This window comes from Hemibagrus wyckioides, linkage group LG11, assembly GCF_019097595.1.
Source record: "Hemibagrus wyckioides isolate EC202008001 linkage group LG11, SWU_Hwy_1.0, whole genome shotgun sequence".
Taxonomy (NCBI): Eukaryota; Metazoa; Chordata; class Actinopteri; order Siluriformes; family Bagridae; genus Hemibagrus; species Hemibagrus wyckioides.
The window spans coordinates 13,869,094-13,888,998 of NC_080720.1; the positions used below are offsets into that span (position 1 = coordinate 13,869,094).

Consider the following 19,905-nt stretch of genomic DNA (forward strand, 5'->3'; position numbering starts at 1 on the left):
ATGACAAAAATAAAACGAATGAAAGCGGTATAAATGAGTATTAATGCATGAGCATGTGTGTAGCAAAGATTTCAGTTGAGTGATCATTTCTTGATTGTCTCTGGAGCTCTCTCTTGTGGTGATCACTGCTGGCATTCAGAAACACTTGACCACCTCTGATGTGTCCTTGGCCAGTGAGGACATAACGTAATTGCAGTGGCTGCTATATATAATTAAGTCTTGTATTTTACTTCAGCTTGTTTCTTTGTATTCATTTATTTATTTTTATGTGAAGAACTTAAGTGTTTCCAGCTTGCAGCTAGCAAATAATTGATTTTATAAATGATTACACATTCCAGATATTCTCTATTGTATAATTCAGTAGACTCACATGATCAAGAACTTTAAGAAGGCAGAAAAGGCGAAAAAAGAAAAGAAAAGAAAGTGTGTTATTATGAATTTAGTGTTTGTCATGCATATATATATATATAAAAAAAAAGATAATCAAAATAAAGATGCATGATTCTTAAGTTGCATGAGTCTTAAATTCGTAAACCTTTAGATTCAGATACAATCATGTCTTATTTTCAACTCATTTTCTATGAAGTTGCTAGGCGCAAATGGTATCTGCTTAAGAGCATTGAACAAAACAGCAACATATATATCATACAACATCTTTTCATTTCATGTGTAATTTTATTAATGAGAGAAATCACAGAGCAAATTTACTTACAGTTCCAAAATTTAAGCTCTAATGAGCAATGGGATGTTATAGTCCAGTTACAGGAATCATATTTACATGTACCTCACAGTTCCTCCTGCTTAAAGATCCATTGGTTCCCAAAGTCTCTGAGCTTAGATGCAGGTACATTGAAGCCCATGTCTAGCATGTGTTGGATCAATGGATTGCCTCTTATACTTCTGCTCATACAGAATAACATTTTAGTCCGAAAGCCTGGCACGTGCATCCTGCATTTTGACAATTATACCAATAGTCTAAAATGTTACAGCTGAATATATTCCAGTCTCACACTGTGCTCTGCTCTGCTTGCAGTATTTAGCAGCCAGCCTACTCAGCCCTCGCCTCTGGAGGGCATTGATGCCACTGTGGCACCTCCTCCTGCATCACTTTTGCCACCTGGTGGTGGATTAAAATCCCTTTTTTGGCTCTCGCTTACATAAACTTGACAGTGTACAGACAGTATCTTGATGATATAGTGCTTACCTGTGGCTCTTTATTTGTGACAAGCTGAAATTAAGTTTCTTACTAGTAAATGGACATTCAAACAGATCTAACAGACTGAAAACATAATTAAATACTTCAGAGACACAGCAAACACAGACAGATTTGTGTGCAGTGTGTCCAGTAGTTAAATGAGGTATCTATATGTATAATCATTTTACAACTCGTCATGCCCAGGGTGAATGATAGCGTCTGCATGTGCGTGTAGATAGCAATGATGCCTTGTGCTTTTTCTCATTTGCATTCTTCAGCACACGGCACAACAGGACTTTGATGAATTTGTGTCCTTTCATGTACATTGTAAATGATAACAAGCAGCACAAAGCACAAAGCACTGCCCAGATACCTTCAAGCATCTAGTTAATTATAGAGGAAGATGCCTGATTGAGAGAGGCCAAAAAACATTAACTTTATAAATAGATATGTGCAAATTGGGTGTCATACAATAAGGATTGTGGCTGTCATTCGAGCTGTACATATTTCTCAGCTCTCATATATTGCAGTTTTTATATCTCAGCTTTATTTAAGAAAATAATCTGGTATTTGTATGAAATAATATGACAGAATTCCCCTCCAAGCTCAGCATGTATAAGTGTAGAGGCTATAAGTAACCTCAGATTAATAAAGCTGGAAGAACATTTTCTCCTTTAAATGTAAGACATTTAGCTGTAAATGTATTGCTCTGTGCTGTTTGTGTATCAGAAATAGAGTAACAATGTTGCCCTGAGCTTGTTATACATCTGAAAGGAATCCCCTTCGAGCGAAAATGTCTACGCCGTGCACTACAAAGCTCAGAGGTCAGACCAGTTGTAACAATAGGATGAGTCTTATTTTTGTTTTATCTGTCTAGTAGCTGTGTGAAAAGGAAAACTGTAAAGGACATGAGTTAAACTGTAATTACTCCAGAACCAGTTGTACAAGGTACTGACACAGATTTTAATGTCTATTAATGGTTAATACTTGTCAATCTGGTTTAACTCTGTGACAAGGCAATCCTCTGAAACCGTGTCAGTTAAAAGCATAGTTTCAGTGAAAAGTGTAGCTGGAAAAAAGAAAGAAAGAAAGAAAGAAAAAATAAAAGTAAGAAAAATTTAGGTAGTGTCCTCTCTCTCTCTCTCTCTCTCTCTCTCACACACACACACATTTTTTTGTGTAGCTGTGTTTTTCAAAAACATTCAAAACTTGTTTTCTAGTAGACAGTGTGTGAGGCACTCAGAAGCAGATCTGAGAAAATTGTCACTCGTTGTTGGTTCTTGTGCTAATTTAGTAAGCTGATATCTTCACAGGTAATTGCTCTCCAGACGCCTGGCTGTTGGTGAATTTGTTGTCACATCAGACACATTTAAAGGCATAATGTGACATGCTTGTTGTGAAACTCAAAGCCTCTTGTACACAAGGCCACAGACTCTAACAGAATGGCATATATAAGAAAGATTTAAAGAATTCTTAAGTAATTGCAGATCTAATGTTTGGAATATTTGGAGTCCTGCTCTCAGTGTGGCCTGGTTCTTCATAAGTTTTCTTCTGCATGTCAGGAGTTGTTGCCTCTGGCTCGCTTATTAATTCTACATCAGGATTTCTCTAAAGCTTCCTTATTGCAGTTTGTACAATTGTAAAAATGTCTGAATGTGGTATACGAATAAAGAACCTCAGTTGCTTGATTGAATTGTAAAGATCTTTGCCATCTCCCTGCTGCTAAAAATGTCTGGTTGGAAATGTCTTTTGGCCATTTCCCGATCACCGAATCTCTGCAGTCAATTTTCACATGTATGAATACAAAAACACAAAAGCACCCTTTGTGAAATTTGGCCTGATCTTGTTAAGAACACACTTTATATATTTTATGAGGACAGAAATGTCTTTTGTAGCTTGAGCCAAGCTGTGCACATCTGTGTGGTTGTGTCTTGCCTGGATGCAGTCTTTCAGTTTTTTGAATACAGTAATATGCTCCAGTGCTGCGGTGGTATTATGAGGTGACTAATCACAGGTTCAACTTTTCCTCAACAACTTTGGAGCAGCTACAGGTTTTATAGTAAAATCAGGTCAAACATCCCAAATATTACGATATTATAATTATAAAAATCGCTCATTTGGATACATGTGTCCAAGACTATGTGTTTCAACAGTATGATAAACATCTTGATTGCACTTTTAAAGTTCTCTGACCTTAAATTCTAAGCTAGGGACATGGAGGTAAATTATTTATTACAAAAATACTTTGTACATACATTTTTAGAATATAAAAACTTGGTTGTTTCGCACCTTTGTGGATTGCTATTTCTTCCCCGTGTCCATGCAGTTTGCATGTTCTCTCATTGTTTCAGGTCTTTTCTCTTGGGAATTATGCCTAGCGATGATTTGCCACCCCCATCAGGGTGTCCCTTACCTTGTGCCTAGAGTCCCCTGGTATAGTCTGCAGGCTCCCAGCTATCCTGTGTAGGGTAAGTGCTACAGAAAAAGGATGGATGGCTGGACATAGAATTGGGATAAATATCACCCTCTGGTGGCAGAATTAATCTGTTTACATACAAACTCACGTTTCCAAATGGACTATAATTCAGATATGTTTGCAGGTTCAGCAGTTGCAAATACTACATAAGGGAACAAATACTGAACACCATTATTACAATCAATGCCTGTTTTATTTCAGATCTATGTCTTCAGATCCATATTATACTCTTATCCACTTTATGTGCTTTTGAGGGTGAACTCCAGTAAACTGGGCCACCAGGTAAAATGGGTCAACTATGCTTGGAGCCTCCTATCTCTTTTCATTTTCCTAACCAATTATTTAAAAATATGTTGGATATTTTGCAGCCACAGGAACCGACATGTTGCAAATAATTTGATTATGCTGAGGTTTAATAAAGGTGACCTTCTTATTGTCCTTTTGGACTGGAGAGTAGTAAAAAATATATTGCATATTTTTATGTTTTTAGATTAAATACACCGAGAAGTATCACCAAGAAGTAATGTTTCATGGATAAAATGACAGATTAAATTGTTAAATTTAAATCATTTTTGTGCCAATTGGTTATATTGGAAAAAATCATAATGAAGGATATAGAAAAAAAGTAACACTACATCCAGATGCATAAAGAACCTTTTTTTTTTTTTATCTCTTTGTGAATCCAGAGACAATCACAAGGTACATTTAAAGAATCGGAAATGTAAAATAAGGAAGCATAAACTGTTGCATAAGCTGAACATACTTCCCTAAGTTTTCTTGCTGATCAGGTTTCACCTATACAAAGAAGCAGATGAAAGTAGTCTCCTGTCAGGATGTCATCGTAGAAGCACACTATGATTAGTCCCAGATGTAATTCAGGTTACTGGCATTTTTATTGCCAGTAAAGAACACTATAGCAGAGTGACAGCACATCCTATTACACTGCTGTCAGACAGAGAGTGTCGACTCAGTAACACTGCTCTCACAACAACTTCAACAGCTTCAGAATATATGTTCTCAAATCAGCAGCTCATCAGTGAGAACTGTTGAAAAAGTTCTCAAAGTACAATATGTCTGAGTGTTTTAATTTCACTTTCTCTGACTTTTCTGACTGCCTGTCTGGCAGTAAAAGTAAAAGTTTTACATTCATTTTAAGTGGTTACATTGTTCAAGGTGTACTGTTGTAATGTGCTAATACATCGATCAGGCATAACATTATGAGCAGTGACAGGTGAAGTGAATAACACTGATTATCTCCTCATCATGGCACCTGCAATTTTTGCTATATTAGGCAGCAAGTGAACCTTTTGTCCTCAAAGTTGATGTGTTAGAAGCAGAAAAGTGTAAGGATTTGAGCGAGTTTGACAAGGTCCAAATTGTGATGTGATTGTGATCCGATCCAACAAACAAGCTTCTGTTGCTCAAATTGCTGAAGAAGTTAATGTTGGTTCTGATAGAAAGGTGTCAGAATACACAGTGTATGATGGGTCAGGGCTGTTTTGGCAGCATAAGGGGGACCAACAAAATATTAGGCAGGTGGTCATAATGTTATTCCTGATAGGTGTACATGATAAAGAATTGTAATAATTAAAACAAGAAGAATAACTCACCTGTAATTCTTGTAAAACAAGAAGAATAACTCACTTGTAATTCTTAATAATGATTAAATAAATAATATTAATTTCAGAGACTTCCATTTTCTTTCACAGAAAGGCAATCTCATTATAAAGAAATTAAAGACTATAAATTATGTATACAATGGTAATTTAATTGTAATAAAACGTCTATGATATAACTTATTATATATAAAATAGATACACACATTATTATTATTATTATTATTATTATTATTATTTTTTTTTTTTTTTATTATTATTATTATTTGTTCTTTGCACTGACATATCATGATCTATAAAAATATAAAAAGATGCTGGATTTATGCTTTATTTATACATACAGGGTAACTTATGGGACACTATGTATGTATAAATATATACACATGTATGCTAAATTGCTTGGATTTCTTTTTTTAAAGTGGTAAATGTTGTGAATTCCTAGGCCTCCCTAGTTTACAAAAGGTAAACGGTGTAATATGCAGACATTACCACTTGGTGGAAGCATAAACTCAGCAGTTTATATTTTTCTTTTCATATTGTGACCAGAGATGGATAATAACTGTTATGACCTACTAAAATTTAGGTTCATGTGTGCACATGTGAATGTGTTCTAACATTATTTTCCAAAAGGCCAAAGGTTTTAACTAGATAACAGCAAAGTTATATAGAGTTTCACCTCACCAGTTATTTTATATTACTATATTTATATCAACCAATATCAGAATCAACTGAGTCTCTGCTGTCTGGAGTCAAATATTTGAAGAGAACTGCAGAAGGAAGTAAAGGAACACTGCAGTATGACTTTTAATAAAGTACAAGGGCAAAATCTAGCGCTACTATAATTAGTAAAACCTAATATGTTGTACAGCCATTTATTTATTGCATATATATTTGTTTGTATAGTGAGTAGGGCCCTGGATCATTCTTCAGTTCGATCCCTCAGTTCTTCAGCAAAGACTTACAACAAAAGTATAATGATTGTTCAGTCAGCATGGTTCATATTTAACTAGGAAACATTTTGTTTAACAATGTACATATGGGTATAATAATAAATAACCCGTGCTTATTGCACTAAAAGGATTAGCCAGAAAACAGGCTTATGTTTCATGAATGTTATTAATGACACCATTGTGTTTTCACCAGCAGATGCCAACAATTCTGGATGTAGACAATAGGTGCAATAGACGATTCATTAAACCATCACATCATGTGCTCTTGACACTAGATTCTGTGTCAGCATGATGCTGTATTTTGTGGTGTTCAGCATTTACCATGTGTCAACTTATTCTCCTCAGGAAGTTTGTAACATCTGTTCCTGTTTAAAGATTTCAAACAATTTCTTCAAGTTTGATATGAATCATCATAAACGTTTGGGTCTGTTCACTTAGAAACACATGCTTTCGGCATTTTGTGCCACTCACACATATTTAGTTAGCCGCATTTACACTAATGATTTAGTCAATTCAAATGCTTTTTCTCTGGTGTTGAGTGAAAACCCTATATACTACTTCAACCTCTAGAATGGAGTGACCTTCAAAACCGCATCACCTGGCTTGAATTAAATTGTTCAGTGTGTCATGACACACAATCCCTCTCCCTCGTCATGACTCAGTGAACACATGTCTGTTTTTTAATTAAAAGCTCCTGCACTGACATTCAATTTATTTCCTTTATTGTTATTTTATCTGAGATTAACAGAGAGCTCTCTCCCACTCTGCTCTGTGTCTTAAATCTTAACATATAGATTAATATAGTCTCTTAAATGCTTTCTCCTAATTACAGTTCCTCTTGTAATACCTCTTTTCAAAGAAACATGTACATGCTTTACAGCAGGATTACTGAGACTACATTATAAATCCAGATTGACTGTAAATCCAGATTTGCCTTCGTTACTAATTAACAACTAGTGGCCGAGTAAATCAAGTCTGTACCTCAACAACATCCATTAAATTGACTTTTTGATTTTGGCCACCATATGGTACTTTATTTAATCCAAGTAAGAAGCCTTACATTTAGAGACGGATTGGTTATCCTCTGACCAGTCTAATTATTTTCACTCAGGGTTAAAGCACATCAGATAAATTATCTGTAAGTGAGTATCTACCTGTTAAGTGAGGTTTGATAAAGGTATCTATCAGTTTTACTGTGAATGATTAGCGCTCTGCATAATTACTGCTTTTTCGAGTATAAGAAGTGATACACAGTCCAGGGTGAAGTAGATCAGAAAAGAAATAAAGCCACATGGGAATTAATAATATCATGATCAGAAACATGTCACCTTTCTGTTCTGCCAAGAACCAACATGACAATGATAACAGATCTCTGGGCAAAAACGTTCTCTTGATCTTCTTCTCTCATTTATGTTTGATATATATATATATATGAACATGGCAGACGATACATGACCTGTCTGGTTGGCAGATATTTCGATGGAACTTAAAACAACTGCATGAATATTACTAACATTACTAATAAGAGGAATTGGAGAGTCAAGCTTGAAATTCTGATATATTAGAATGTCGTCCTTTAAGACTTCCTGTTGCTTGAGGATATAAAATAATGATCATCACTTGCGAATTTGTTTTCATTGTAGTCAAAGCCTCCTTTCATTAAGTTATTGAATTCATGTGTTTGGGATTTAGCAGTGTCTCTACAAAGACAGAATGTACTGTCTTTGGATATTTAATAGAAACTCCATAACGTAATAAACAAGACCAAGTTATTTTTTAAGCCTTACAAATCCTCTACAAATGACTGAATAGCAGCAACTTTCATTCTGGTACTCTTTTGAATAAATGTATATTTAAACACACAGGATTATAAGTACAAGACACACTTTGTTGGATTAACTGTCATTTAAAGAGTCAATGAACAAAGTGTGCTTTGTACAACTTTTATACAATAGCTGCTTAAATACATGCGTAAAATACGTCAGAAATATTTCATATACTCGAAGTGCTGACTTTGTTGGTTAGCAGCAAATATAATAAGCTTGTTTTCACAAACAGACTCACAGTGGGTGGCTCAGAAGCACTCTTTGTTGGTTCTAAAAATGTTTTTCAGTTAGGATACATCACAGAAGTAAAGACTCCTGGCATGCATGTATTCATCTATTCAATTCAATGCAATTTTATTTGTCTTTTTTTTTTTTTTTTTGCAATGTACACTGTCAGAAATATACAAATTCTGGGTATTTGTAAAAATACATCACTAATGAGCAAACCAGATGTGATAGTGGCAAGGAAACCTCCCTAAGATGATATGAGGAAGAAACCTTGAGAGGAAAAAGACTCAAAAGGGAACCCGTCTTTATGTGGGTGACACTGGAGAGTGCAATGATAAATCATTTCCCTTCTATATCTGTGTACTATATGGTCAAAAGATGTAACTATGTAGCCAGGAACTTATGAGCTTAGTCATTTATAACTTTATTACAGTGAGGGAAAAAAATTATTTGATCCCATTTTGTACGTTTGCCCACTGACAATGAAATGATCAGTCTGTAATTTTAATGGTAGGTGTATTTGAACAGTGAGAGGCAGAATAACAACAAAAAAAATCCAGAAAAATGCATTTCAGAAAAGTTCTACATTGATTTGTATTTTAATGAGTGAAATAAGTATTTGATCCCCTTTGATCAGTCAGAAAGATTTCTGGCTCCCAGGTGTCTTTTATACAGGTACAGAGCTGAGATTACAGTAGGAGCACTCTCGGGGAGTGCTCTTAATCTCAGCTCGTTACCTGTATGAAAGACACTGTCCACAGAAGGAAGCAATCAATCAGATTCCAAACTCTCCATCATGGTCAAGACCAAAGAGCTGTCCATGGATGTCAGGGACAAGATTGTAGACCTACACAAGGCTGGAATGAGCTACAAGACCATCGCCAAGCAGCTTGGTGAGAAGGTGACAACAGTTGGTGTGATTATTCCCAAATGGAAGAAACACAAAAGGACTGTCAGTCTTAATCGGTCTGGGGCTCCATGCAAGATCTCACCTCAGGGAGTTCCAATGATCATGAGAACGGCGAGGAATCAGCCCAGAATTACACTGGAGGATTTTGTCAATGATCTCAAGGCAGCTGGGACCATAGTCACCAAGAAAACAATTGGTAACACACTACGCCATGAAAGATTTAAAATCCACTAGCGCCCGCAAGGTCCCCCTGCTAAAGAAAGCACATGTACAGGCTCATCTGAAGTTTGCCAGTGAACATCTGAATGATTCAGAGGAGAACTGGGTGAATGTGTTGTGGTCAAATGAGACCAAAATCCAGCTCTTTGGCATCAACTCAACTCACCGTGTTTGGAGGAGGAGGAATGCTGCCTATGACCCCAAGTACACCATCCCCAGGTGACAGGACAACTGCACTGCATCAAAGGGACGATGGACGGGGCCATGTACCATTAAATCTTGGATGAGAACCTCCTTCCCTCAGCCAGGGCATTAAAAATGGGTCATGGATGGATATTCCAGCCTGACAATGACCCAAAACACACGGCCAAGGCAACAAAGGAGTGGTTCAAAAAGAAGCACATTAAGGTCCTGTAGTGGCCTGGCCAGTCTCCAGACCTTAATCCCATAGAAAATCTGTGGAGGGAGCTGAAGGGTCAGCCACAAAACCTTAATGACTTGGAGAGGATCTGCAAAGAGGAGTGAGCCCAAATTCCTTGAGATGTGAGATGTGTGCAAACCTGGTGGCCAACTACAAGAAATGTCTGACGTCTGTGATTGCCAACAAGGGTTTGCCACCAAGTACTAAGTCATGTTTTGCAAAGGGGTCAAATACTTATTTCACTCAATAAAATGCAAATCAATGTAGAAGTTTTTTGAAATGTGTTTTTCTGGATTATTTTGTTGTTATTCTGTCTCTCACTGTTCAAATACACCTACCATTAAAATTACACACTGATCATTTCTTTGTCAGTGGGCAAATGTACAAAATCAGCAGGGGATCAAATAATTTTTTCCCTCACTGTATAATTTTAATTTAATGTATACTCTATTTTGTTGAGGTTGTCAACTGTCCCATGATGGAGACCTGAGAGAAAAACTGTTTGTAGTGATTGCAGTCCTAATGGTATCTAAGAAAGAACATACACAGTTGTCTTTATGTTTTTACATTGCCATCCACAGTAATCTTAGTGATCTATTATGACACATTGGGCCATCCTCAGCAGCAGAGAGTGATTTACAGATGATTTCAAAGTCAAATATTGTTTGTCACATACACAACACAACAACACAATATGACATGTACTGAAATGCTTAAAAACAACAGTAGGTAAGTGAGTTGTAAACCAATAAAATAGACTAGTGCTTCTGTTGTAATTGATGGCAGCCAAGGTAATAAGAAAATATGGTTAAAATAAACAAAAAGGAATATGAGCAGTCATTAAAGCAGCTGACCTCACCAGCTCCATTCAGTCTTTCAGTCTTAGGCTAGATGATCTAAAGAAATTGTAGTGATTTAAAGAAAACCTTTCCTTCTTCGCCTTTCCTGCTTTGTAACAAAATGTAGGATCTCAATTGACATTCTGCACTCACTGATTTGTTTTTTATTTCAATCTAAATTTGAACCCCTGATTTTATACATACATATTGGTCCACTATGTTCTGAATGCTCTAGTTCCTCTGAGTTATAAACGTTTTCTCAGTTGCCTTGGATAATTAAATGATTGATGGCTTGAGAATTTGTTTGAATAGAATAAATAAATAAATAAACATTACCACAACTTAATACTACAATGAGACCAGCAGTTCATTTTTTTCCGCAACATTCTCGCCTGTCACTATGATCACCCATATCATTGTACTCTTTGTAAACCTATTGAATAACTGCTTTGTCCTTTAGGTGTTAGAGAAAAAAGAGACCACTGTCCTCTGCGTGTGTGTCAGGCTTCATCTCGCCCAAACTGCCATTGTGTTGAACTCATGTGACTGGCATTCATGTCTCACAGCCGCATCTCACAGACTAATACAACTAATGGAAGTCAAGTCATTTTATTAAATTATTATTCAACTTTAATGAACTCTATTAGCTGATATAAACATTACACCAACATATACAAAGAAAAAGCATTTCATTCTGTATTGGAAAATGACAACCAGCTCTCAGTTTCAAAACATTTTGCATATTGTGCTTGACAGTTAACAGACCTCTCTATGGCTAATTATTCAAACTGGATTCAGGCAAAATAGCTTTACAGATGGAAAGGTCGAACACTGTAGGAATAAAAACGTTTGTTTTCTTATGATTGAATCCACTTGATCAACTATACAATTATATTTAAGGCAGCATGTGGACACTGAAGTAGCCATTACCTTTAGCACTAAAAATACTTCTTGACCAAAATACTCATACAGCTTTAATAATGGCCAATTCAAATATGCCATTATAACTTATAACTATGAAAAATTACTTTATTCTATTCTTTCAGATGATATTTCTTTCCATCATTATACACTACACAAAATAGTAATGAAATATGAATGTCACAAACAATGGAGAGGATAAAGATGTAAGATCCTTGATTTAATAGCCTATATATACAGTACATACCAAATGCAGATATCTCAATAATTTATCTCATTGGCACCTAAAAAATATCCTTTCATATGAATGTAGTATGTGTAAATGTATGAAGTGTTTCATTTGTGTTGTCTTTTATTTCATTTTAAAAATGTCATGAATGTGGTACTGTCATGCTCATTATATTTTCACTTTGTCCTTCCCAAATTTCTCTCTCTCAAACTTCAATATGTTATATTCATATTGTTGACAAAACTAATCACTGTTGTCACACACACACACACACACACTGAGTTAAAGATTTATGTATTTATAACTGTTTCATTTTATTTACTCCTATTTATACATTTTGAACTTTCTTAAAAAGTTATTACACTAGCAGTTTCATCTCTACCCCTGCTGAAAAAACCCCCCCAAAAGGGTCCCCACGTCGATCCTGAGCTCATTGTACTCTGTTTGGTGTTTCACATGTTCTAAGCATTTTTTGCATAGTTTCCTCAGGGCTCTCCTGTTTCCTCCCCCATCCAAAATCATGCAGGTATGCGGTGGATTGGCTTCAGTAATTGCCACTAGTTGTGAATGAGTATGTAATGGAGAACGGTATAGAGCTTTGAGATGGACTTGTGTTCCAGCTGGGGTGAATTATCACACCCTGTACCCAGTATTATTAGGATAGGCCCCTGAACCACTGTGACCCTGACCAGGATAATGCCGTTACTGAAGACGATTGAACGAATGATGTGAGGTTTCCTGTTTGGGTCTTGGTGGCACCTGACACTACACTTAGTCTTATTTGTTCATTATATCTGCATTCTATCAAAAACAAAACAAAACAAAACAAAAACCCCAAACTAAAGCAAAACAAAAAACAAAACACGAACAAAAAATAGGCCAGTATCACTTCGCTGTGCTTTCACATAATTACACATCAATTAACATTATGCAAATTAGATGCTAATTGGCAGCTACTGGATTCTATTCATGTTATTAGAATCTGTCGAGTTTTTAGCGGTAAACGTACCTATACTATTGTCAGCAAATGTCTACGTATTACTAAACAATAAAAGCATTTGTTTAACTTTTTTAAGAATTTAGGAAAGACGCATAAGCATCTAATCTTGATTTACTTTTCCTGTCAACTAACAGCGTCGGTTCTAGACTATCCGCACCCTAAACTAGTTCCTTGAGGGATAAATAACGCACTGCCTACGACACTGAACACGCGGAATCCACGCCCTACAGAGTGCACCTACGTAGGTAGTCAAGGGGACATTTGGGAGTCGGCTCACTGTGATTCATTTCCATATCCAGGTCGCCATTTTGGAGGAAAGTTTGGATTTTCAGGAGGCAGCTAATAGGACAGTAGAGGAGGGGCAGAGCCTGAGAAGTTTGCCACAGGACCGTGCAGGACTCGAGGGAGCGACTACAGACGGATTTCTGATCACTGATCTAATTGCCAAAAACTTTTCCGTGGCATTGCAGGACGCTTTTCTTATTGGACAGAATCAATCTAGGAAGTTTGGAGAGTGTGCTTTAATGCATGTTATTATACGCGCTGTATAACTGTAACAACTCTAATCCATTCATTTTCCCCCCTAAGGTTTATCAGTGTGTTTCAGCGAGTCTTGTTCGGAGTAACTTGCTTTCACTCCGGAAAAAAGTTGCAAGGATTTATTTCACTCTTTACTGTCATTGCATCGTGAACAGTTGTTTATACAGACATCTGAATTATTATTAAGGATCTACTATTTCAAATGGTTCAGAGGAATCACTCTAGCCTTTTTACTGAGTGTTTCACTTGATCCTGATCTCTTGGATGTGATCATGCCGGTGAGAAAGAAAGGTGAGATTGCAATGATAATTTACATCATTAGACTTTGTGCATCTGTCCTGTACTCAAATGGCATTGCCATTTCTTGAATTTAACACTGCAATGCTCTTTTAATAATGCAGATGTTGGTGTGACACCGTGTTTGTGAGACTTTCTTTCTTAGTTTCTTTTATTCCATCTGTATGTATATTCACACTCACCAGTCACACCAGCACATTCATGCAGTTATCCAGTCAATCATGTGGCAGCAGGACAATACATATATACATGAATAGCTTCAGTAAATGTTCAAATCAAGCAAACGTTGTGATTTTTTTCCTTTGAACATCCCAGTGATTTTGACCATGGTGTGGTTGTTGGTGCGAGACCTGCTGCTTTGTATATTTCTGAAACTGCTGATCTGATATTTCCATGCACAACGGTCTCTAGTGTTTACACAGAATGGGCCAGGAACTGAAAAAAAAAAAAAAAAAACATCCAGTGAGTGGTGATTCTGCAGGAAGAACCTTATTGATGAGAGTTCATGAGCTTGACAGGAAGCTATAGTAGCTCAAATAATTACACTTTACAACAGCGGTGAGCAGAAAACCGTCACAGAAATCAGAACATCATTATAGCGTGAGGCAGACTGGCTACAGCAGCAGAAGACCAAACCAGGTTCTGCTCTTGTATGCCCGTGACAGGATTATGAGGCTACAGTGGGCACAGGCTCACCAAAACTGGGCAGCTGAACAATGGAAAAATGTCTCATAGTCTGATGAGTCAATTTCTACCGTGACTTCCAGATGGTAGGGTCAGAATTAGGCATCAACAGCACGAATCAGTGGACGGTGGTCATGGTGTAATGGTGCAGTGATGTAAGGAACGTTTCTTAGTATGCACAGGGTCTATTAATACCAATCTGAATATTGTTGCTGGCCACATATATCTCTTTATGTCCACAATTTACCAACTTATAATGACCACTTTCAGCATGATGTGCCATATCACAAAGTATAACTCGTTTCTAAATGGTCCATGAATATGAGAATGACTTCAACAGGCACCGGATCTGAATCCGGCAAAGCACCTTTGGGATATGATAATAAAGGTAGATTCTCAGTATTTATGCAATATAATCATGTCAACATGGACCTGAAAATGTTTTTTAACACCTTATGAAGCTATACCACAAAAAAATTCTCAGACCAAAGAGGGCTGCTTTTCAGTGTTATATCTTAATAAAGTAGGCACTGAGTGTATGTACAGTTGCTTTTTGTTGTAATTGAGCAGCATTATTGCTTATTATATATTATTACCCCATTCCATACGTCCTCTACCCTATTCCTGTAGGATACCCCTACCCTACAAATATAATTGTTGCCCCTACTCCCTGATCCTTCTTGAGTTGAAGTGTGTGTGATAGAGCGAGGAAAACACTAAAACATGTCAGACAGGATACACCAGAACCAGGATCGGGTGTCTGTGCTACAGTCTATAAATCATGTAGTGTTGATGGTTTTTTTGCCTCAGGTTGTGAGCTTTTTTCATGTGAACTTTTCAGATACACAGCGAGCGCTGAAACTCCTTGAAGAATACAGGTCAAAACTGAATCAGCCCGAGGATGCTCAGCTTCAACACTCCATAGACAGAGTTATCAGCGTCTTTCAGAGCTCACTCTTCCATGCCCTGATAGGTAAGCATTTGCATGGTGAAATAGAGAGAAATCCACTGTAATGTGGTGATTGTTTTTCTTCCTTTTTTGCATGGAGAGGAATGGTGAAACAGGTTTGACCTTACCACTGCATATTTCACAGACTCAGCAGCTGCTTTCAGCAATGTCAACTATTTTCCCCCCACCTGCAGCAGGTATTTGCACGAAGACTGCTTTAGGGTTTGCTCTAAAGGCTGTAGAACAGCGGCAAAAGAGATAGAGAAAGAAACGAAAATGCAGAAAGTATATCAGTACTATAGCTGTCTGAATATTTTTTGAAAAAGGTTCAGCGTCACTTTTAGGGGTTTGTGAGAAGTGGGTTAAATTTTCATGTTACATGCTACAGTGTCACTGACAGGAGAGGGTATGTAGTTATAAAAAGTCTAAATATTATTTTAAATCTATGAGGCTAGCATTTATTTTTGCTCAGAAAGATGTTAGTTAATAAACTTATTATAACAAAAGTTCTGTGTGTTTTTAAAATAGTCATAATGAAAGAAAAATGGCAATACTGACCTTTTCATACAATGTTGAAAACTTTTAAATGTTTACATTCTGTGGAAATATTCTTCCTATTCCAGTTCAACTCCTGAATTTTTACAGTATCTTGGTCTGTATTTTTTCCCCTTCTTTTCCATGACAGTATAAATATTTGTGCAGTATTGAAGAATTCTACATTCTTAAATGATGAAATATTATTGTCTCATCTCTGTTACATGATCAGGTGCTTTAATGTAAACTGACAGGTCCTGGTTTACAGTCTCTGTGGTTTACTATGTGTGTATATCTGTATACTATTTGGTGTCACATGGTCTTTGTGCTAGAAAGCTTTGTATCTGAGCCAGAGAGCTTTGAAAACAACTTCATCATTCTGACAAATTCTACACTTAGGAACCTTCTGACCATCAAGAAGATGAGGTGCTGACTTGGATTTAGACATTTTTCGAGTCGTTCAGATCCACTGTGCTTGCATTTTCCTTTAATACAGATAGTGTCACTATGTCGTCGAGAAAGACAACAATCTGAAACACGATTATGAGAATCAGAAATTTAATCACTGTTAATCCAGGATAGTTTAAATGCAGTCATTTGAAGAGGCTTTTAAAAAAAAAATATATATATATATATATATATATATATATATGCACATAAATGCCTACTCTAGTTGTTTATCTTTTGTAATTACTTTATATTGTAATTACTTTATATATATGTATATATATATATATATATATATATATATATATACATATATATATAAATATGCACATAAATGCATATTTGCAAATCTTTTGTAATTACTTTATAGATAATATTAAGGAGTGATTTCTGTAGGTAGTTTGGACTTGCTCTGTTTAGACTGAGGTGTCACACAGCAAACACTGCACACAATGAAGCAACACAATACTTTTTTTCCATAAGTGTGAACTCAGCAAACAGAAAGAAGGGGTAGCTGAAAACAGTTCTGTTCTAAAATTACATTACACTCCCTGGTCAATGTTTTTCTCCAGAAAAGATTGCACTCAGAACAGTGGCTCTCTGTTTGTTCTGGGAGTTGAACTCACAACCTTCCAGTTGCCAGTACAGAGTGGTTTACTGGCAAGAGAAAGTGCTCAAGTCTGTACCTTATTTCCAAGCAGCAGGGCATTTGGCTCTGTTTACTTCCTTGAGCATTGTTCTGTTCTCTTCGGAGGATATTGGAACTTTGTGCTATGGCACACAGTGTGGAAATGAGCTTCTCACTAGTTTTGTGTTTTTACAGTCTTTTTTATTCATATGCCAGATTAGAGTTAACTTTATATCTGTGTTAGGATTTACACAAAATGTTAACATTTCAAAATAACATTAAAGACATTGTGATGCACCTGCTGACTTAGAAGCCTGACAGCTCCAGGGTCCAGGGTTTGATCCTGAGCTTTGTGTGTGTGGTGTTCTGCATGTTCGTCTCATTTCTTCATGACTTTCCTCTCGGTACTCTGGTTTCCTACAACATCCCAGAAACATGCTAATATATTGATTGGCTGCACCCAATTTAATTTAGTTGTCAGTGTATGTGTGTGTGTGTGTGTGTGTGTGTTGCAATGCAATGGAATAGTGTTCCATCCAGGTTGTGTTCATGCCTCATGGCCAGTAAGTTCCTGGAATAGACCCCGGATAAACCATGACCTTGACCAGGGTACATCAGTTGCTAAAGATGAATGAAAATTTTGAATTGATGTGTTATATTATTAGTTGCTTGTTGTTTTGTGGTTTTATGCTATGTTTGGAATTTCTGCTTGTTAGCCAGGTCTGGCTTGGAAAATACTGACCTAAGCTGGACTGAACTGCAACACGAATACACCAAGTAAATAAGTAAAAATCTGTCTACATTAAATGCTATAATAAAATGTTAGACTTTATGGTAACACTATAATAACATGACACTATTTTAAGTAAGGGTAAGACACAAATGACTGTGCTGGGTGTGTGTGTGTGTGTGTGTGTGTGTGTGTGTGTGTGAAGTAAGTAAGCTGAGCTGTGGAGGGATTTGTAGGACAGGATGTAGAGGCCTATCAGGTACACTTTCCAAAGAGTGGTCCATTAACCCTGAAAGGCACTTGGCTCAGTAGCTTTGCTGAAACAGGAGATTTTAACATTTTTTTTATGCGTATTAAAAGCATAGCAGAAAATAGGTTGAAAAATACTTGAAAATGAAAAATAAGCATTCAGAGTATCAAGTTATTGCTGAGTTGTTAGTGAAAATTTTGCCTTGTGGCATGGGATATTTTTAAATGATTGTAACAATTAGTGTACTTAAACACTCTAAGTAATAATAATAATAATAATAATAATATGTGGCTATGAAGAATTCTGACAGTTCATCCAAGTTGAAAAGTCCTGGAGTGCAGTTGAAGGTACAGTTCATCCCAAAAGTGTTCAGTGGGGAGGAGGTCAGGGCTTGGTGCAGGCTACTTGAGCTTCACACGAGCCACAGCACACCATGTGTTCACATACAGGTGTGATGGTTAGGTGTCTACAAACCTTTGGCCATGTAGTGTATGAAAAGGGCCTGGAATCACACTCTCACTGCAGCAATGAATCTGTGTACGTAGTAGCTGTAAGATGAGGGTAGTTTCTGTCATACACCAATTCACAGCCTCTTCACTGACAGACCCACTGATGTGTTTTCTCAGAGCAGTCTATCAGACTGACCTCACAGGCTTTGGACACAGAATAGCTGGTCTGAATCTGGGTTTGTGCACCCCGCTCTCTGTTTATCTGAGCAGCTTGTTTTTGGCAGTTTCTTGCCGGTGTTTATCCAGGGCTGAGAGTTTCCCAAAAGCATCACAAAGTTAAAATCTTCGGGAAGAGAGCATGTTTAGTGTTATGGTCATGCTTCATTCGTGCTGTGATGCTTTTGGGAAACTCTCAGCCCTGGATAAACACGCCATGGTGTATGACCTGTGACATGAAACTGTCTTCCACAACCTCACCTTAGTAGTAGAGTCTGGCTGACCCTCACCCAGGTTTAAGCTCCTACACAGCTGTTTCTGTTTCAGTTAATGACTGTGTTTCAGCCTACATATGAAATTAGTGACCATTAGCACTTGCTTGGTATAATTGGTTTATCTTGCACCTGACTCTGATCCTACAAAATCAAACCAGATCCTGGTTTGTAGCCAAAGGTGATACACACCAAATACTGACTGGAATTAGCTTTTTCTTCTGTTCACTCACTTTGCATTTTGTAAATTGTAAATTGCAATCTTATTGTACAGCATTTCTTCACCCCTGCCTAAAACTTTTGCACAGTATTGTATGCGTGTGTGTGTCTGAGTTTTGGTTAAAATATATATTTGAATTTTTTTACCCTCTATTAGATATCCAGGAATTTTATGAAGTGGCTATACAGGAGAAACAGAATGAGTCTGCAGAGTCCATAAAACCAGCAGAGCCTTGTTCTCCTGCTAACAAGGCCACATCAGAAACCCACACCAGTAAGGTAAGCATGAACATTTTTATCTTTTCCCTAATCTGTTCATTTTTAGCTGAACTTACTATATATGCATATGCTGATTACAGCCATGTTCACTGATGAGTCTTTGAGATGTGCTTGTAATTTGTAGTCTTTGTGGTCAGATTTCTCTTCATGCTGTTTTTGCTGAGGCAGCGTCAGCAGCTGTTCTTACTAAAACAAGTTGAAATTGTGTTTGACAAGGGGAGGAAGGAAGAGCAAGGAGTGTTTAATTGTAGAGTGTGTATTTACTGTTTATTTGCCCATTATACCATCCAGGATGTTTAAAAACGAGACATATTTAAAAGCAATCCTATAAATGGATATTATCTTGGTAAGCATGGATGAGTATGATGAAGATTTACAAAATGTTTAAAGGCATGAATATCTTTTGTGCAGTGAGAAACTGCCTTGTGTATCAAGTAGTTGTATTGTGATCTTTATCTTTACAGTTAATCATTAATTAGGCTAATAATATAGTCATCAATATAGAAATAGCTTATTATTCAAGTGTAACTTGCCAGGCATGGCTGCATCAAAGAGCATTGCCATATATGGATATTGAAAGG

The 19,905-nt window shown here is 36.8% G+C and overlaps 1 protein-coding gene across 11 annotated transcripts in view; it reads left to right on the plus strand.

Moving 5' to 3' along the window:
- Positions 1-13,117: 13,117 nt before the first annotated feature.
- dlg1a (discs large MAGUK scaffold protein 1a) overlaps positions 13,118-19,905 on the plus strand; it is a 125,943-nt gene continuing 119,155 nt past the window's right edge. For 6 of the 11 annotated variants that reach the window (XM_058401953.1, XM_058401957.1, XM_058401955.1 and 3 more), the window contains exons 1-3: positions 13,119-13,661; positions 15,193-15,324; positions 19,203-19,324. In XM_058401953.1, coding sequence (XP_058257936.1) covers positions 13,643-13,661; positions 15,193-15,324; positions 19,203-19,324 — 273 coding nt within the window. In that variant the 5' untranslated portion in view covers positions 13,119-13,642. Of the gene's footprint in view, positions 13,662-15,192; positions 15,325-19,202; positions 19,325-19,905 lie in introns of all 11 variants that reach the window. The other 5 variants (XM_058401949.1, XM_058401950.1, XM_058401951.1 and 2 more) reach the window with 2 other exon arrangements.